This window comes from Haliotis asinina, chromosome 3, assembly GCF_037392515.1.
Source record: "Haliotis asinina isolate JCU_RB_2024 chromosome 3, JCU_Hal_asi_v2, whole genome shotgun sequence".
NCBI classification, from domain to species: Eukaryota; Metazoa; Mollusca; class Gastropoda; order Lepetellida; family Haliotidae; genus Haliotis; species Haliotis asinina.
This window is the reverse complement of record NC_090282.1, coordinates 13,910,356-13,925,953: the sequence shown is the minus strand read 5'-3', so window position 1 is coordinate 13,925,953 and position 15,598 is coordinate 13,910,356. Positions and strand designations below refer to the sequence as shown.

The 15,598-nt window shown below is 40.2% G+C and overlaps 1 protein-coding gene across 1 annotated transcript; it reads left to right on the top strand.

Moving 5' to 3' along the window:
- The first annotated feature begins 9,022 nt into the window (after window positions 1-9,022).
- Window positions 9,023-14,963, top strand: LOC137279245 (uncharacterized). Its single transcript, XM_067811747.1, has 4 exons — window positions 9,023-9,053; window positions 10,977-11,102; window positions 12,119-12,391; window positions 14,524-14,963. Exons 2-4 carry the CDS (start codon window positions 11,030-11,032, stop codon window positions 14,961-14,963), a joined length of 786 nt encoding a protein of 261 aa, XP_067667848.1. The 5' UTR covers window positions 9,023-9,053; window positions 10,977-11,029.
- Window positions 14,964-15,598: the final 635 nt, after the last annotated feature.

Here is a 15,598-nt window from a genome sequence, read left to right as displayed (position 1 = left end):
GCGGATTACAAGGACGTCTAGGAAGGGTAGTTGGTTGTTCTGCTCGGTCTCCATTGTGAATCTGATGCGGAGATGCTGGTTGTTGAGGTGGGTGAGGAGCTGGGTGGGGTTCAGGCTGGAGGATGGCAAATGTATCGTCTACTTTCCGGTACCAGCAGGTTGGTTTCGCAGGTGAAGTTTATAGTGCTTTCTCCTCTAGTTCTGTGATGTAAATTGCAGTTAGAATAGGGGATAGAGGTGAAATGCCACTCAAAGAAGCAATCACCAGTCCTTAAGAAAACATTTTTCAAAATGGGATTGCAATTCCTTTCGTGTCACATGCATATTCTATCTTAGGGTAACAATTCACATTTTGCAACTACATGTTCATGCACGTCGCACGTGTTGGAGGCATGATTCTTAACTGAGCGATCAGGTGCTCCAAAACTGTTTTGTTGAACTAATACCACTAACACAGTGCCTGATAAAACTCGAACGTCTCCTCTGTTGGCATGACGCAAACTGTAGTAGAGAAAGTAGTCGCCTGGTAGGATGTCTTTCTAAAGTCTCTCATGACTTCTACCATATTCGGTATAGAAGGATTTATAACCGACTCCCAGATAAACAACTCGGACAGTTTCTCAGTTGATAACGATTTGTTGCAAACTACAGCTAACACCAGGGCCTATCATACACAATTCTTCTGAATCTGTTGCGATGGAGATGTAGTTCTCAAAATGTGAAATCCTGATGTAATGATCAAACATGATGTAATTTATCATGTGAATTAATATCATGTTAATAAAGATCAAACTAATTCAGGTCACCGTGTGAACATGAGCAGCTGCCAAACGCTCTTAAGACAATTAAGTGTTTGTAATGACTCATTGTCTTCAAACAGATACAGTTGTTAGGAGGAGTTCAGAAGTGTTGAATCTTTGGAACAAAGCCGCATATGAAATACTAAGGTATAGAACATACTGCAGCATGTAATTCAATAATTTTCTTTATTAAATTTGAGCAGTTGAATAATCAAAGCGATATCTGAAAGGTAACGGAGGACAAAAGTATATCTTGTGACAGTTGTTTTCTTTGTGCTTCATTGATGTGGTGTGCTTCACTGATGTGGTGTGCTTCACTGATGTGGTGTGCTTCATTGATGTGGTTTGTCCGTTTCCGGTAAATCAGTTCAGAGACCGGTGAAATTGAGGATTCTGATTTAGAACTGGTACGCGAGGGGGGCCGATTCAGTCACAGCTAATGGCGTATTTTCATACGTCAAATCCTCATAATATCACTGGTTTGACTTGTACGGACTGGTTAATATCAAATATAAGTGAAATATTGCTGAGTGTGGCGTTATCGAGGATACACAAGCGCAGCACACGAACGTACGCATTAAAATTACACGTAATGTGAAGCGACCCAAAAGGTAGAATAGTAGAATGAGATGCCACCATTAAGGAGGTTACTTGTGAATCATGACTATCGGCGATAGATGGGTGTTGTTATGGTGGTCAAAAGTGCCACTCTTGCATATGTAGGGGGTTACGTAGATGATCCACGGAAAGGTCCGGCGCATTATGTTACATTGATTAAGATCCTATAATACCTCAATGCCTCTATAAATCCCGATTCCGCAGAAGGGTTTGTCATGCAGATGATGGATTGTATGCTCGTGTTAGATGTTATAGATGTGTTGATGTGTAGATCATGTATGCTACAACATGTCTGAGTGGTAAGTCGGAATACGATCGTCGAAACACTTGGTAACATTCGTCCTCTCGCAGTCTGATTGCCGGCCACCGTTCCATGGCCATTTGTTATGACTGAAGACTGCACATCGTCTTTCTAACGACTCGGAAAGAGCGATGTCAGGGTCGCATCGATTGCTTGTTGACATCGGACTCAGCAATATTCCATTTATATATACCCGTGAAGATCCGGGTGAGAATGGATCTGCAGCAACCCAGAGAGGCGAGTGGTCAGGCTCGCTAACTTAGTAACCGGCGTCCAAGAACACGAAGAGGTGAGATCTGTCCAAGATGAAGCTGCTCCTCGAGTCTACAATGCCGACTGTCACGTGCCACATGTCATTTTATTCCAGTTTCGTAGATCGATGTTCAAGATGTTGATCACTGGATTGTCCAGACTCCAGTATATCTAGACCACCACTGGAATGTTGGAATGTTGGTGAGTGCGACGACAACTCATAAACCACAACAGTTATGGTGTAACAGGTAAGCTTCGACTGTATGCTCATCGGAGACAACAGCATTTGAAATTTTCGATGCCTACTGCATCGCAGCTCAGTCCTTGTGTTTCGCTTACAACGACCATCTCACTGATCATTATTCATACTATTGTAGTGGATCTGTAATTCCCAATAACATCTGCAACTTTCTCCCAGAACGAGTTTAAAAAATCACAAATAACGCTATATCAAGTCATGGAAAATGTGATGGATTTAGATTCCGTTGTTCGAAAATGTCAAAATAACGGAAAAACTTTTTACGTTGGTCACTACAAAGCCACGGGGTGTTCGCGGGCGTGATAATAATGTATCATACAAAAAGAAAGTATTAGAAACACGTGAATAGGTCTAGACCCTAATATTAACGGTTCCCTTACCTGACATTTTAATATGATCTGCCTGCGGATGTCTCCTGAGGGCACTAGGGATGTAGAACCCCGTTCAACAGCCTGGTTTTATCCTCCCTATCACTGCTCTGGAGCCTGGCCGTTTCCATCGAAGGAAGGCGAATGAGTAGAAGATATTAAAAATCGTATCAGGCATGTAGACTTTATAAGCCAACGAAACATGCGCTGATAATGTTGGCGACGCACGGGACATGCGGCATGATACGCAGACGTTTGCAGCTTGACATGGGCGTGCACATGGGCATGTTATACATTGTCTTGAGGCTAATTTGAATGGGTTTTCATATGCACTATAGATGTTAAGGAAGGATACAGAAATTATAAGGAGGTATTAGCGAGGTCAACTTAAGTCGGCGGCGAAAGTGAAGCGGGATAGAAAAGCGGCATTACATACAGACGTTTGCAGCTATGCTCAGCATTGCAGATGTGCATGTTATGCATTGCTGGAAACCCCGTGGAAAGACCTTTAAAATGCATTGTAGATATTAAAGATCCCAATATGGAAAACGAAATTAGGACGAAAGTCTACTTCCGCTAACAGCGCCTTTGAGACGGAAGTAACATGCGACATGCCTAACACCTTTGCTCAACGTCGCACATCCACATGCTATACACCGCCAGAAGCGCATTGAAATGCTCTTTCAAATGATCGCATCAGGCATGTAGACATTATTAGCCAATGAAACATGCGCTGATAATGTTAGCGACGCACAGGACATGCGGCATGATACGCAGACGTTTGCAGCCTGACATGGGCGTGCACATGGGCATGTTATACATCGTTAGAAGTGCATTTGATACGTTTGTGAATGGCATATACTGTACTATGTTGCTGGGACACTTACGTAACTGGGCGCTACAGAAGAGGGCCTGGATGTCACACTCTTGGACAAATTAAGAAATAAACTGCTTATACAATATTTCTAGGTGTAAGTCTACTTGATATTTATGGAATAAACCTATTAATGTTATGCATCAGTTTGATAAACTGAGCAAATGAAGAACAAACGAGAAGAAATAAAAGTAAAGTTCACTTGCCATTGGTGATTGCCAACGCTGACTGGTAATCATCCGCTAAGATACTTGGTCTGTGATGATGAAATTGCAGTGAAATGCATTCCTTTATATTACCACGTCGCAGTCAGATAACCAATGGAATGGTTTAGACGATCACGTGGCCAAGCCGGATGTTTCTAAGTGGGAGGAGGAAACTGTAAGTTGCCCATCTCCATTCCATGGATGATGTACATTTGGAGAGGCACGAGCTTTGCAAAAGGTGTGCATTACCCATGCCAAAGAAAGTCAGTGGGACGACGAGGTTTAAAATCACAAAGTAGCGGCATGTCAAAAGGAGGTGACCCAAACTAAGTTATTATAACCATAGGAGGGCAAGACAGGTGACGAAGTTACATTTGCTGATAAGTGATATGTCCAGGGTACGGAGATGTGGACACAGACAAGTGATATACAGCTAATCAGGTAATAGTATAGTTTATAGGAAGCTAGAGAAGTACATGTATATACAATCAGTCCAGCTTGTATATTGGAATAATGGAACGTATATTCGAATGCACATTATACCTTGGCAGATCCACATTTTCAAGGCATTACCGACGCACTTTACACCATTGATTTCGGATGGCGGACATTGAAATAACATCTGAGGAAAGATGCGCACCAGATTATCCACCACAGGCACAAATGCGCTCACATAATGGCGCCCATTGCCTGAGTGTCTGAAGTAACACGGATGCGCATTACACCTTGGAAGAACCGCACTTTCAAGGGCGTTCCGATGCGTTTTAAATCTTTCATTTTGGATGAGGATGTTGAAATAATAGGTGACGGAAGACGCACGCCAGATCCCCGTTTCTACCAACCACACGCATAAGTACAGTTACATAATGGCACGTATTGCCTGATTATCAGACGTGCCTCGAATGCACATTATAACTTGGCAGAACCGCACTTTCAAGGGCTTTCCGAAGCATTTTAAACATTAAATATTTGATGATGGATCGTCAAATTAGAGATTCCGTAACACTGACGGGAGACGCGCTCCAGATCCCCGACTACTTTACCCGCCACGAGCGCAAGTGCAGTTACATAATGACGTGCATTGTCTGACTCTCAGACGCGACTCGAATGCACACTAAACCTTGGCAGAACCGCACTTTCAAGGGCTTTCCACCACAGTAAACGTTTATATACTAAGACTACAGGTGTTGCTTTTATGGCTTTATTCCAGTCTATTGCAACTTTAGCTCTGTCAAGTATATTGATTCTTGTGTAGCTCGACTATCTAATGTTGAACAACCAGCATATTTCCAGAATCCCACATGAATGATCTCGCAAATGCTTTATTGTTGTAAATATTAAAGACGCCGGTACAGCGGTGCACAGATTCATCTAAATACCGCCAATCTATATCACCTACGGTATTTTCCTTGCATTTCACACATTAATACCTATATAGCTCCCCCACTAAATGGCAACGTATGCGTTTTATACATTGTTTGAAACGCGCTTTAAATGGCCTTCAAACGCAGCATAGAAATGTATTTTCTGAGGTGACTCGTAAGAGTGGTTGCCATTACATCATGACCGGATGATGGTGACATGATGGTTGCTGTGATATAGAAGAACTGAAGTTCAATAAAATTACACAAACCATCATGTCGGAGATTAAATCTGGACTGGTTACCAGGGGCAGCATTAGATTCACGTTTGCATTTGTAGGGAGAGTATTTCCTCGGGTTTCCAACGATGTATAATATACATAGATATGACAAAGTAAAAAGCAACCAAAACACAATGGCGCGAGCAACTTCCACCGCAGACTGGGTGGAAGAAAAGTCTTCCACCGAGACTACAGTCTTCCACCGAGACTTGGAAGAAAATCAGACAATCTAAAATCACTGAAACCTTAATTGCCCGGCTATTAATTTGCCAAAAAAACCCCAAACAAACGGAAACATTCTCCTAGAGGCGTCAGAGTCCCGCTATCCAACGATGCAGCATGCGCGTTTAAGGCGGCGAATGCAGCCCCAAAGGGAGCCGTGCTGAAATAGGTTATACAATATGGTGCACTTTTTCATGTTACACCGGTTTCGATTCTGCGAGTGTGTTTCTATATATAAACATGACGTTCTGCTGTTGGTGACTCCATCTCAGGATCATGGAACAGTCTCTTGAAGGAGCACATTATGCGTTCTCCATAGATACAAAACAGTTAGCATCCGAGCAAAAGAGGGTATTCTCTTGCAAAAATTGCATAAGCAAACTGAATCACAAAGTTGACGTTACTTCTCAGACAACTGCTTCTCGCCATGAGACCGTGTTAGTAATGTGATATCACCTATGAAGGCATCTCACGTCCTGTTTTCTTTTTAGCCAACCATGCACATGGGTGTATGTTTTGTTTTGATCAACAATGTGTTATATATGACTCCAAAATGGTAAAAAAGGCACGATCGATAATACTCGTCGGTTTGATGAAGATATTTCATTTCGCCCGCCTTTTCCTTTGCCGTCAGTTAGGCAGAAGTTGTATTTGAAACATGAAGACTGTGTTTTCAGATTCTTTTGTCAAAACAATGGATGTGTGATTAGAAGGAGACATAATAGCATTACGAAAAGAAAAGCGTGTCTTTCCCACTACATGAAGAAAGGCGGTGGGTAGGGTAGTGGGTAAAGTGTTAGCTCTCCTTCCCCAAGCAGGTCCGGGTTCGACTCCGCACATAGGTACAATGTGCAATGCCCATTTCTGGTGTGCCTCGTGATTTTGCTGGACATTTGCTAAAAGCAGCGTAAAATAACTCACTCACTCAGATCACTCACAAAATGAATATGGTATGCACATAGAATGAGCCCCGTTACTTCATGCATGTTAGCCTGTTATCAGTGAAAGATTAATGAAAATGTAGTTGAATGGACAACAATATGTTGATTTATCGACGAAAATGATTAGTTTTAGTAACAATTTCACTATGTTAACTGGATCATTGTGTCATTTGGTCGCACATGTATCTTTAATGAATAGCTGATAGAAGTTTCACTGCGTAATTGTGAATAACACACCGGTGCAGATGGTGATTGTTCCAGCTGACAATACAAAGCAATCTGATAGAAAGCTGAGCGTTTCTGCTGATTATGTATGCACGGTACTATTGAGTGTATGTACAATGGACACATTGAAGGGAAATGAACAGCAATAGTTGAGTGAAGGATTGAATAGGTTTCCTACTAGACTGTGACGGATCCACCGGTGTACAATATTTACTAATGTAATTTATAATTATTTATTTATTACTATTTCCAGCTAGTATTGCTGCAGGATGTAACACGAGTTTGAATATAATACTGAACTATTTCAGCAGGAATCATTTGTTCTCAATCGATTTCTCTTCGTGACAAACAGATTTGTGGCTATGTGTTTGATCAGCTGAACAACTGACTTGGTGTTTCGTGCGTTTGTGATAGGAGCTACCATTGGAACATTGTCAGTTCGCCTATTTATGAGGACCTGGCACCAAAAGTATTTGATCTCGATTCAAAGAAACTATGCTCATTGTCCGAATGGTACTAAGAACGTTTTGCCACATATTTCTTGTGACTGTGCAAGATAGGGCACAGGGTCCTGTTGATAATTAGGATGATATTTTCCCAATCAGACCACAGGTCGATTTCATGAGCATCACGACAATATTCGTGACACAGTGACATGAAGACTTATTTCGATGGTAACTACCCTGTCTGTCTGCGTTGTTTAACTCGGTTATGAATCAAATACTACCCAGGAGCTTTCGACCCGAATCGTTTGGCGTGTATTTCATGTGTCAGCTGTGCTATTTGACGTTTTAACGTCATCACTGGGGCCGAAACGTCGCTTTCAAGGTTATTGAACTAACAAAATTAGTGTGCGTTTTTGCTTGTATTTAATATTAACTAACACGGAATGTATTGAACTGGTCAATGTACTATGTCTCTGTTATAACATGAACACACTACAAAAATACTGGTGACTTCAGGTCGAACGGTTCTAGTTACAGTCCATTTATTTCGAGGACAAGGCATGGTAACATCAAATACCATCTTCAAATTTCATATTTATGATGTATCCTGGGATCGAACCGCCAGCTTTCCGCTGACCTGGCAGACACTCCATCCACTTGACTATAAATGCGGCTGTATTTTCATTTCAGCCAATGTGACGTCAGAGTCTTCATCAACCCAGATGTTAGTTGACGGCAATACCACCTTGGAGGTATTTATACCTGGGGCCTTTTTCACAAAACTCTCGTAAGCCTAAGGTCTTTTTTCGTAACATTCCTACTTCCGATGTTACAGTATAGCAGGTACGAATGCTACCAGAAAGGTACGATATCTTATGCTTACGAGAGCTTTGTGAAACGGGGCCCTTTGATAATGTGTGAGTGAGTTGGATCTAATGCTGTGTATATTTCATAGTAACCGTGCGGTACATCTTGATGTCTTTTGAAGATATCTGTTTAAACTGTAACACTGCATAGACACGTTGTCCTAGGGACCATTGCTTAATCGACGTCCAGGGGATTGTTACAAACACGAGATAACAACGGTATAGTTTTCATTTCTCGTGCTGTCGTATACTTTTCTGTGGTTATCGCGTTTTCGACTCGTGTTACCGCTTTATCTAAATGCGATGAAAATATTTCCGCCCTTGGCAACAATACAAAGACGCTTACCATATCAGTTTAATCACTGACAACGGATATAATGCAACAGACATGAAAGTCTGTAACGTATCTATTACAATACATACACACTCGCACACGCACTCGCGCACTCGCGCACACACGCACTTGCCCGTTTCCATCAGCGGGACGGTCCACTACAGGCTATGCAGCTGTGGACTCAAACTGACTGACCCTAGTCAGCTGAATCGTTATTCAATACTTCATCAATCCACCCCATTAAGCTCAATGCGAAGGTTTCCATCTACACGTGCACAAGACCAACACATATATATTCAACTGAAATCAACCCTTAGATTAAAGGTAGTGTTAGTGAACAACTCGCCCCGTTCCAAATGGATCGGATTAATATCTGTGGGGCTTGTATTCTTCGTCCTTAATGGATGTATGTTTATTCAATCTGATTTTGCACAACCAGAAACAGAGATTTATAGACCTTTCAATGGGCCGGTCACAAAACAGTGGAAATCGATAGCCAGTCCCAACACTCGAATACAAGAACCGGCAAACAATATACAATCAAACAGTCCATGACAAATGACATGGGCCGCTGGTAATCTGCTTTGGAATGATGACAAGCAATGGTAGAGATAATTGAACATTAAATCTCGCTGTGAACAGCTAAACGCATTAACACGGGGAGACAACTCGCGTGTGGCTTGCAATTCAGGCGTCAAGGTAGGTGTATTTTTGCATGAGAAAGAATCCACCATCATATAGAATAATTTCATGTGATTAATTAGCATCGCCTCTCGACGTTCGAATTCGCTGAATTCGTGGTCTGCCAGAACCATGCCCGTTCGCGTTGGTAATCACCTGTTCAATGAACCCGTGTCATCACCTCTCGCAAGGAGCTCATTTAACACATGTTCATTGCATTGTCGGAATTGTACAATTGACTCTGTATTTAGCAGAATACATGAATACGAAAAAAATGCTTATTTTTATTCATTTGCGCCATAGCTAGGTGCTGACGTCCATGACGTACAAAAGACGGGACGGTTGGTACTTGTTAATTGTTTCCCGGGTTTGCACGACAATTACATAAACACGGTTGATGGTATCTTCTCTTGCTTAATGCGACTCGTGGTTCTGCTGGTTCAGTTGTGATAGGGATGAAACACAACATTTATGTGAATGTTGATTTTCCAGGAGGGCATGCTTCAAGGATTTTTATTACCAACAGGTTATTACAGGAAGGTAGGTTAAAGCAAACAATATGCTATTTTGCTTAAAACCTCAATATACGTAAATGGCAATGGTCCTGATCAGAATCGCGAGCTGCATAGATATGTATATCTCCATAACTTCTGACTAAAATTTGTCAATTAATCAATTGATTTATCTGTCTTTAATCAATTTATCGTACGTAATGCACATCTATGATCAATCTTTATTCCGGTACTCAAAAAGCCTCAGACCTACAGTACACTATATACATTGTTCTATGCACATTCACGGACCAATATGTTTCTATGCGTAGAAAATATACAGGGGCGGGTTTTCAATTTCTTTTGTATATGAACTGCTTAACAATAGTGAAAAATTAAGCCTGTTTGGATGGGCATAACATTTGCTCTTATATATTTGTGTTGAAGATTACAGTGGTTAGGACATACAAGGCAAAACTGATACTCGTCTTTAACTGCATTTGAATTACATAATTTACAGGTTCATGTTCTCGATCCATATACATGTATACATGTCTACCTTCCTCGATTAGACGTTCGTGAGATGAGCATCGGAATGGTGATAAACCTACTCAATATATCATTTTACATTTAAACATGACAGGTTTAATTCGGTATGGATATTACTTTTAACCATTAGGTAAGTGTCAGATTTGCTTGAAATCGAGAATTTTTCGTACCAGTTTTAAAAATACATGTCTTTTAGTCTTTGAGTAAATGATCTGATGAATTCCGTATGGATTCCAGTTGCTTGGTTATGTCAACTATCACCAAGTCCAGCAGAAAACAAATATTAATTGCTTTATACCAATCGCCCAGTTTTAGTGTCCATTTCTATTACATAAAAGGATCATATTATAGCATGTCTCTGGTAAGTGAGAGGTTGGCATGTATACAATGTTTACCTCTCACAGGCACACAAATGTACCATTTCGAATTGTTCCAAGTGCATTTAATCCCCAAATTTCTGCGCCATACGAAAGAATAAGATATCTTTTTACCTGAAATATTTTGAAAAAATGGAAGCCATACCGAGATCACCAAGGATATGTGTTTCTATTAGGTATCCAAGAAGTACTCTCTATGTGCACTGCTGCATAGCAAAGTATACACTTAGATATTTGAAAGAATAATTATGATGTTTCAAGTTAAGTAGCCCAAAAAACTATAATTTTTTATCAGAATATATAAATTTTAATACTATTGTAACGAAGTGAAAAAGTAAAAAATCCCTATGAATTGATATCAGAAAAAATACAGCAAAACGGTATCATAAGACTTCTGTATTATTAATATACTACACGTGATCTACATATGCTAAGAAGCTAAGTATGTATGGTCACCTCATTAGGACGATGAATAAATATTGAACGATTGACAGTGATATCTTTTCACATTCTCACTGACCTAGTGCAAGAGTACGACCTTGGCAGCAGCTGAAGACACTCATGCAGGACAATAAACATGGCACTGTGGGTTGTCTCAGTGCTTTGTATGCTGGTCATGCTGAGTTTGGCCTGTGTTACAAGCTACCATGGTAAGATATTGCACTTCATATTTTTTGTATACAGTCTGAATAATTTCAGACACGCCAAACAAGTTAAATGCTTAGAACTACACGTGGGTAGTTATATAGAACTGATTTATAGAACTGAAATGATATACCTTTATATAACGACAGGACCCATATGTGATCGATTACAAACGTATCTCGAACTACGAAGGTTTCGTTGTATTCGTCGGCCTAGTCAACGGAATTAGAGCTGACTAAGTCGCCTTGGATGTTACAAATATACCTGTTGAACCTGTCAGTTGGTTTCCGGGAAACAGTGATGTCTTAGGATCAGTCCTGGTCAAACTCGTAGTCGGGTGGATGTACATGTGATGATGATAAATATTTCTCTTTTGTGAGAATGGTATCGTATCAAGACAAGATTGGAACATTTGAGTGGTAGATATATTACCTGTAATAGGAACACATCCGTGTGCACGATGCTTCCCAAAAGCTCGCTGTGGTAATATGTTTCCAAGAAAACATGAGTTTTGATAGAAAAATATAAACTTCAAGTTCTTAAAAAATAAAGGATTTAGAGTTTTTCTGTTAAAATCACTACACAGACACTGAATAGGACCGCCCTAAGTGTTGTGGAAAACTAAAGAACACTTATCATAATATTATTCATCTGAATTTAGTCACTGGTCATTCAATAGTTTTTGAGTAATATAGAAATTATTAGCAGTTGTTCTGCCCATAGTGACAGCGTTATCTACTATCTATGTGTATGTGGATATAGTTAGTGATACAAGCCTGGAGAGAATACATGTTTGTATGCGTGGGGAAAAACCCAAAACAACACACCTGATTTGTTGAGTGAAGGGCAGTCAGGGGGCTTACTTGTTACTGCGACAACCTAAAGTCTGATATTGCTAAATACGGTTTATAACCATACCTTGTGTTAAAACGAAGAAACCTCCCCCCCAAAAAAACCCCAAAGAAATACAACCGAAAAAAGCCAAACCCCTTGACGTGGTTCATGTTCCCCTGGTTTTCAGAATGTTCGGTGAACTGCCTCGCCTGCACCTCCGACGGCAGCTGTGTGAGTTGTTTGGCGGGGTACTACGGTGTAAACTGCACACCCTGCAACCCTGACTGCAACAACTCCGCATGTCTGTTTGACCTGTGTGCTGAAGGATGTGTGAAAGGGTTGTACGGGTACACATGCGACAAGGACTGCCGACAGTGCCAGCACGGCTGTGACCAGTGGAAGGGGATATGCCTAGACCCGTATACACCCACTACCCAGTACTACCTAGCTGGCAAGGAGCGTAGGTCTTGTTGAAAATATTCTTTTGTTAAAACTTGCTGTCCTGATAAGCAGAGATGCATTAAATACTTTTATTGCAGAAAACACGCAACTTGCTGTTATATTTAAGGGTTAAAAGGGTGGATTTTACGAATGACTCAAACAATATTGTACATTTTTTAAATTGTGATTGTTATATACAGACAACACATTTTCGATATAACATGTAGCTATAGTATATGTATCTCACAACAAGTTGTTTATATTTCAACAGAGACATTGATGTCTGAAACTTTAATACATAATAATTACATATTTTTCATCGTACCCCTGCATTTGTCACAGGCGAACATACCCAAACTGGACTTGGGGGCTACAGGCGCGGCCGAATACGACCATAGTTAGAGACCATTTATAGTTTATGGCAAGGGTGGGGATAAGGTGATGATGTTTTTCTATGGAGAAGCATATGGGTACTGTGAATGCCCCTAATTGATTTTTTATACAAAGTAAGCGACACCCTTAATCTTAAGTACAAACTCAATCACTCCCCCATATTATAATAATATAATATTTCCATTTGTACAAAATTGATGACCCTTACCCACCTATCAAACCCACGTATGATTCCAATGTTCTTAATATCACCGTGGCGCTCCTACATTGTATTGCTGTTTTTATTTTCACGTATTTATTTTATAGAATAAAAACCCCTTGGTACACCTAAAGGAAGGAGAAAGCATATTTGTTAAATAAATCTTCTGACGTTAATTATAACCACATGTTCACCTTAATTTCCATTTATGGAAATAAATGACTTTAAAATATTTCTCAAACTGACTGAACAGTCGTGGAACCATGCTGTCAAACGTGGAATTTCAGTTGAATTCGATGAAAATTATATGCATCACCCCATAAAAAGTCAGATTGAAATATTTCCAGAGATATGAAATATATGCCCAGATTTCCGGACTTATTGTCTCCTATGTGGGACTTACTGTCACCTACGTGGAACTTACTATCTTCTACGTAGAACTTATTATCACCTACGTAGGACTTAGTATCTTAGTATATGTTATTATGCATTAATCTGAAATGGTCAACTTAGTTCCCTCAGACACGGAAACCATTTCCTTTTTGACTGTTTCAGTCACTGTTTTAGAGTTTACAGCCATGTGTTTCATTTGCGCTTAGAGTCTACAGTTATGTGCAGGATCATCTAATATGTGTCTAGCAGAAAAAGGATATATTAAGTATTAGGTAGCAGATAGTATGTCCTACGTAGGAGATATTAAATCCTACGTAGGACTTACTAACTGCTACCTAGTACTTAATATATCCGTTGATTAGTTATACAGATATAAAACTCCAACCGATTTATAAATACACTTCCTAAAACTGTTGAAAGCGCACGTACAATCACCATAACAAGCCCGCAAGATCGTCAGAAACACACACAGACCAGTGAGAGCCGTTATATCAACAGACACACGTGCGTGTATTTGATTCTTTCATCGTCAACCACATGCTTTGAATATAAAACTTCACATTAGACAACACACTTCTGTTTGCTATGTTCTTTGTACCTTCATTATGACGATATATATGTTTCATGATTTTTTAACCAATAACATAATACCATAAACGGTATAAGTAGTTGGGATTATCTTTATCAAAGCACCGCACCTGATTGATTTGTCGTATTTTCGAAAAAAGCATCGAGAGGGTGAGGAGTTTCTTGGAGGTTACAGAAAGTAGCGAGTGTTGACGAATGAGTCGAACTACGTGTTCTAGTTGTGCCAACTCACTGGGGTGCCCTTTCAGATTAAATTAGTTTATGTGTTTAAATTATACATACTGAAAAAATGTAATTAAAAACTGCAAAATTAACACTAAGTTTAAGATCAATACAAATTAACGCAAAAATGTATGTATATAAGGACATTTGTTGGCAGTACACATTCAGAGATTGTGTGTGTGTGTGAGCGTGCGCGTGCGCGTGTGTGCGTGCGTGTGTGTGTTCAGTGATATTGATAATATCTGTCTCCGTTTTCTTCACAATATCCTTCCAAATCCCTAGTACAACACACTATGGTATGAAGGAAATACTGATAAAGTCATCGTTAAACTCAACTCATCACTCTTCTCTTTCAGATATTCCTCTTCATACCAGTTACAAAATCATGATCGGTATTATGTCCATAGCCGGAGTGGGTATTCTCTGCACCATCTGTGTGTTCGTGAAGGAAAAGAGGTTTCGATACACCACATTCCACACTGTCTTTCGTCGGCCAAGACAGCGGCCATTACGTATGAGGCGCATCCCTAGAAACAACAGTACCCGGGAAACATTCATATGGGAAACAGCGCCTGACAACATAACGGTGCTGTCAACAGAAAATATCACATCTTGCGGCATTGCAACACAATCACTGACTTCTTCCAATCATATCTCAAGTACCCTTAAATCTGAAATTATCCCGACTAATACCAAACAAACAGTGCGGATCCTTATCTCACCGCCATCTCCCTGTAAGTCATGTGTTGCTGAACGGGCAGACTTTCCTCCAACCTATGTCTCCTTGTTTCCTTAATTTAGTTCTAGTTCACAGTACCTTTAGTTCCACTGTTCTTTGAAAAATATAGTATTGTTGTCATGCAGACCCCACTTCCTCCCATAATCAACATGGTATGTGCCACTGTTTCTCAAAGTAGACCTAGGCCCTTCCTACACATGATATATTTCCTGCAGTTGGCATTGACTACAAGCCTCCACTTGGACACCATGTTCGACGTCAGGACAACTGCGTTCAGGATATTGTTCTAAACGTTTGCCCCATTTGGACAACTGACCCGAAAAATACATTATGAAACCATTATGTAATAATCCGACCCATATTCCATTGTTGACAAAAACAAACACTTTAAATTTAGAGGTATCCATTATGAGCAAAGCCCCAGCAATATATATCTACTTTGTTACCTCTGACATATTCCGTCTGTTTTATTTTAACTCAAGCCCACAAAAGTCAGCGACAACGTGCCATTGAATATGATTTACATGGACCCAAATCAGACCGTTACTTTGGAACACCTTACGATCTCTTGTAATCATTTAACATTCCGCACAATACAACCTACAGAGCAAATGTTACACTTTTAAAACCCTAAACCAAAGATGTTCGTTGCTGAACTCTTTACAGTAACTACTGCACGCAAACCATGTTGG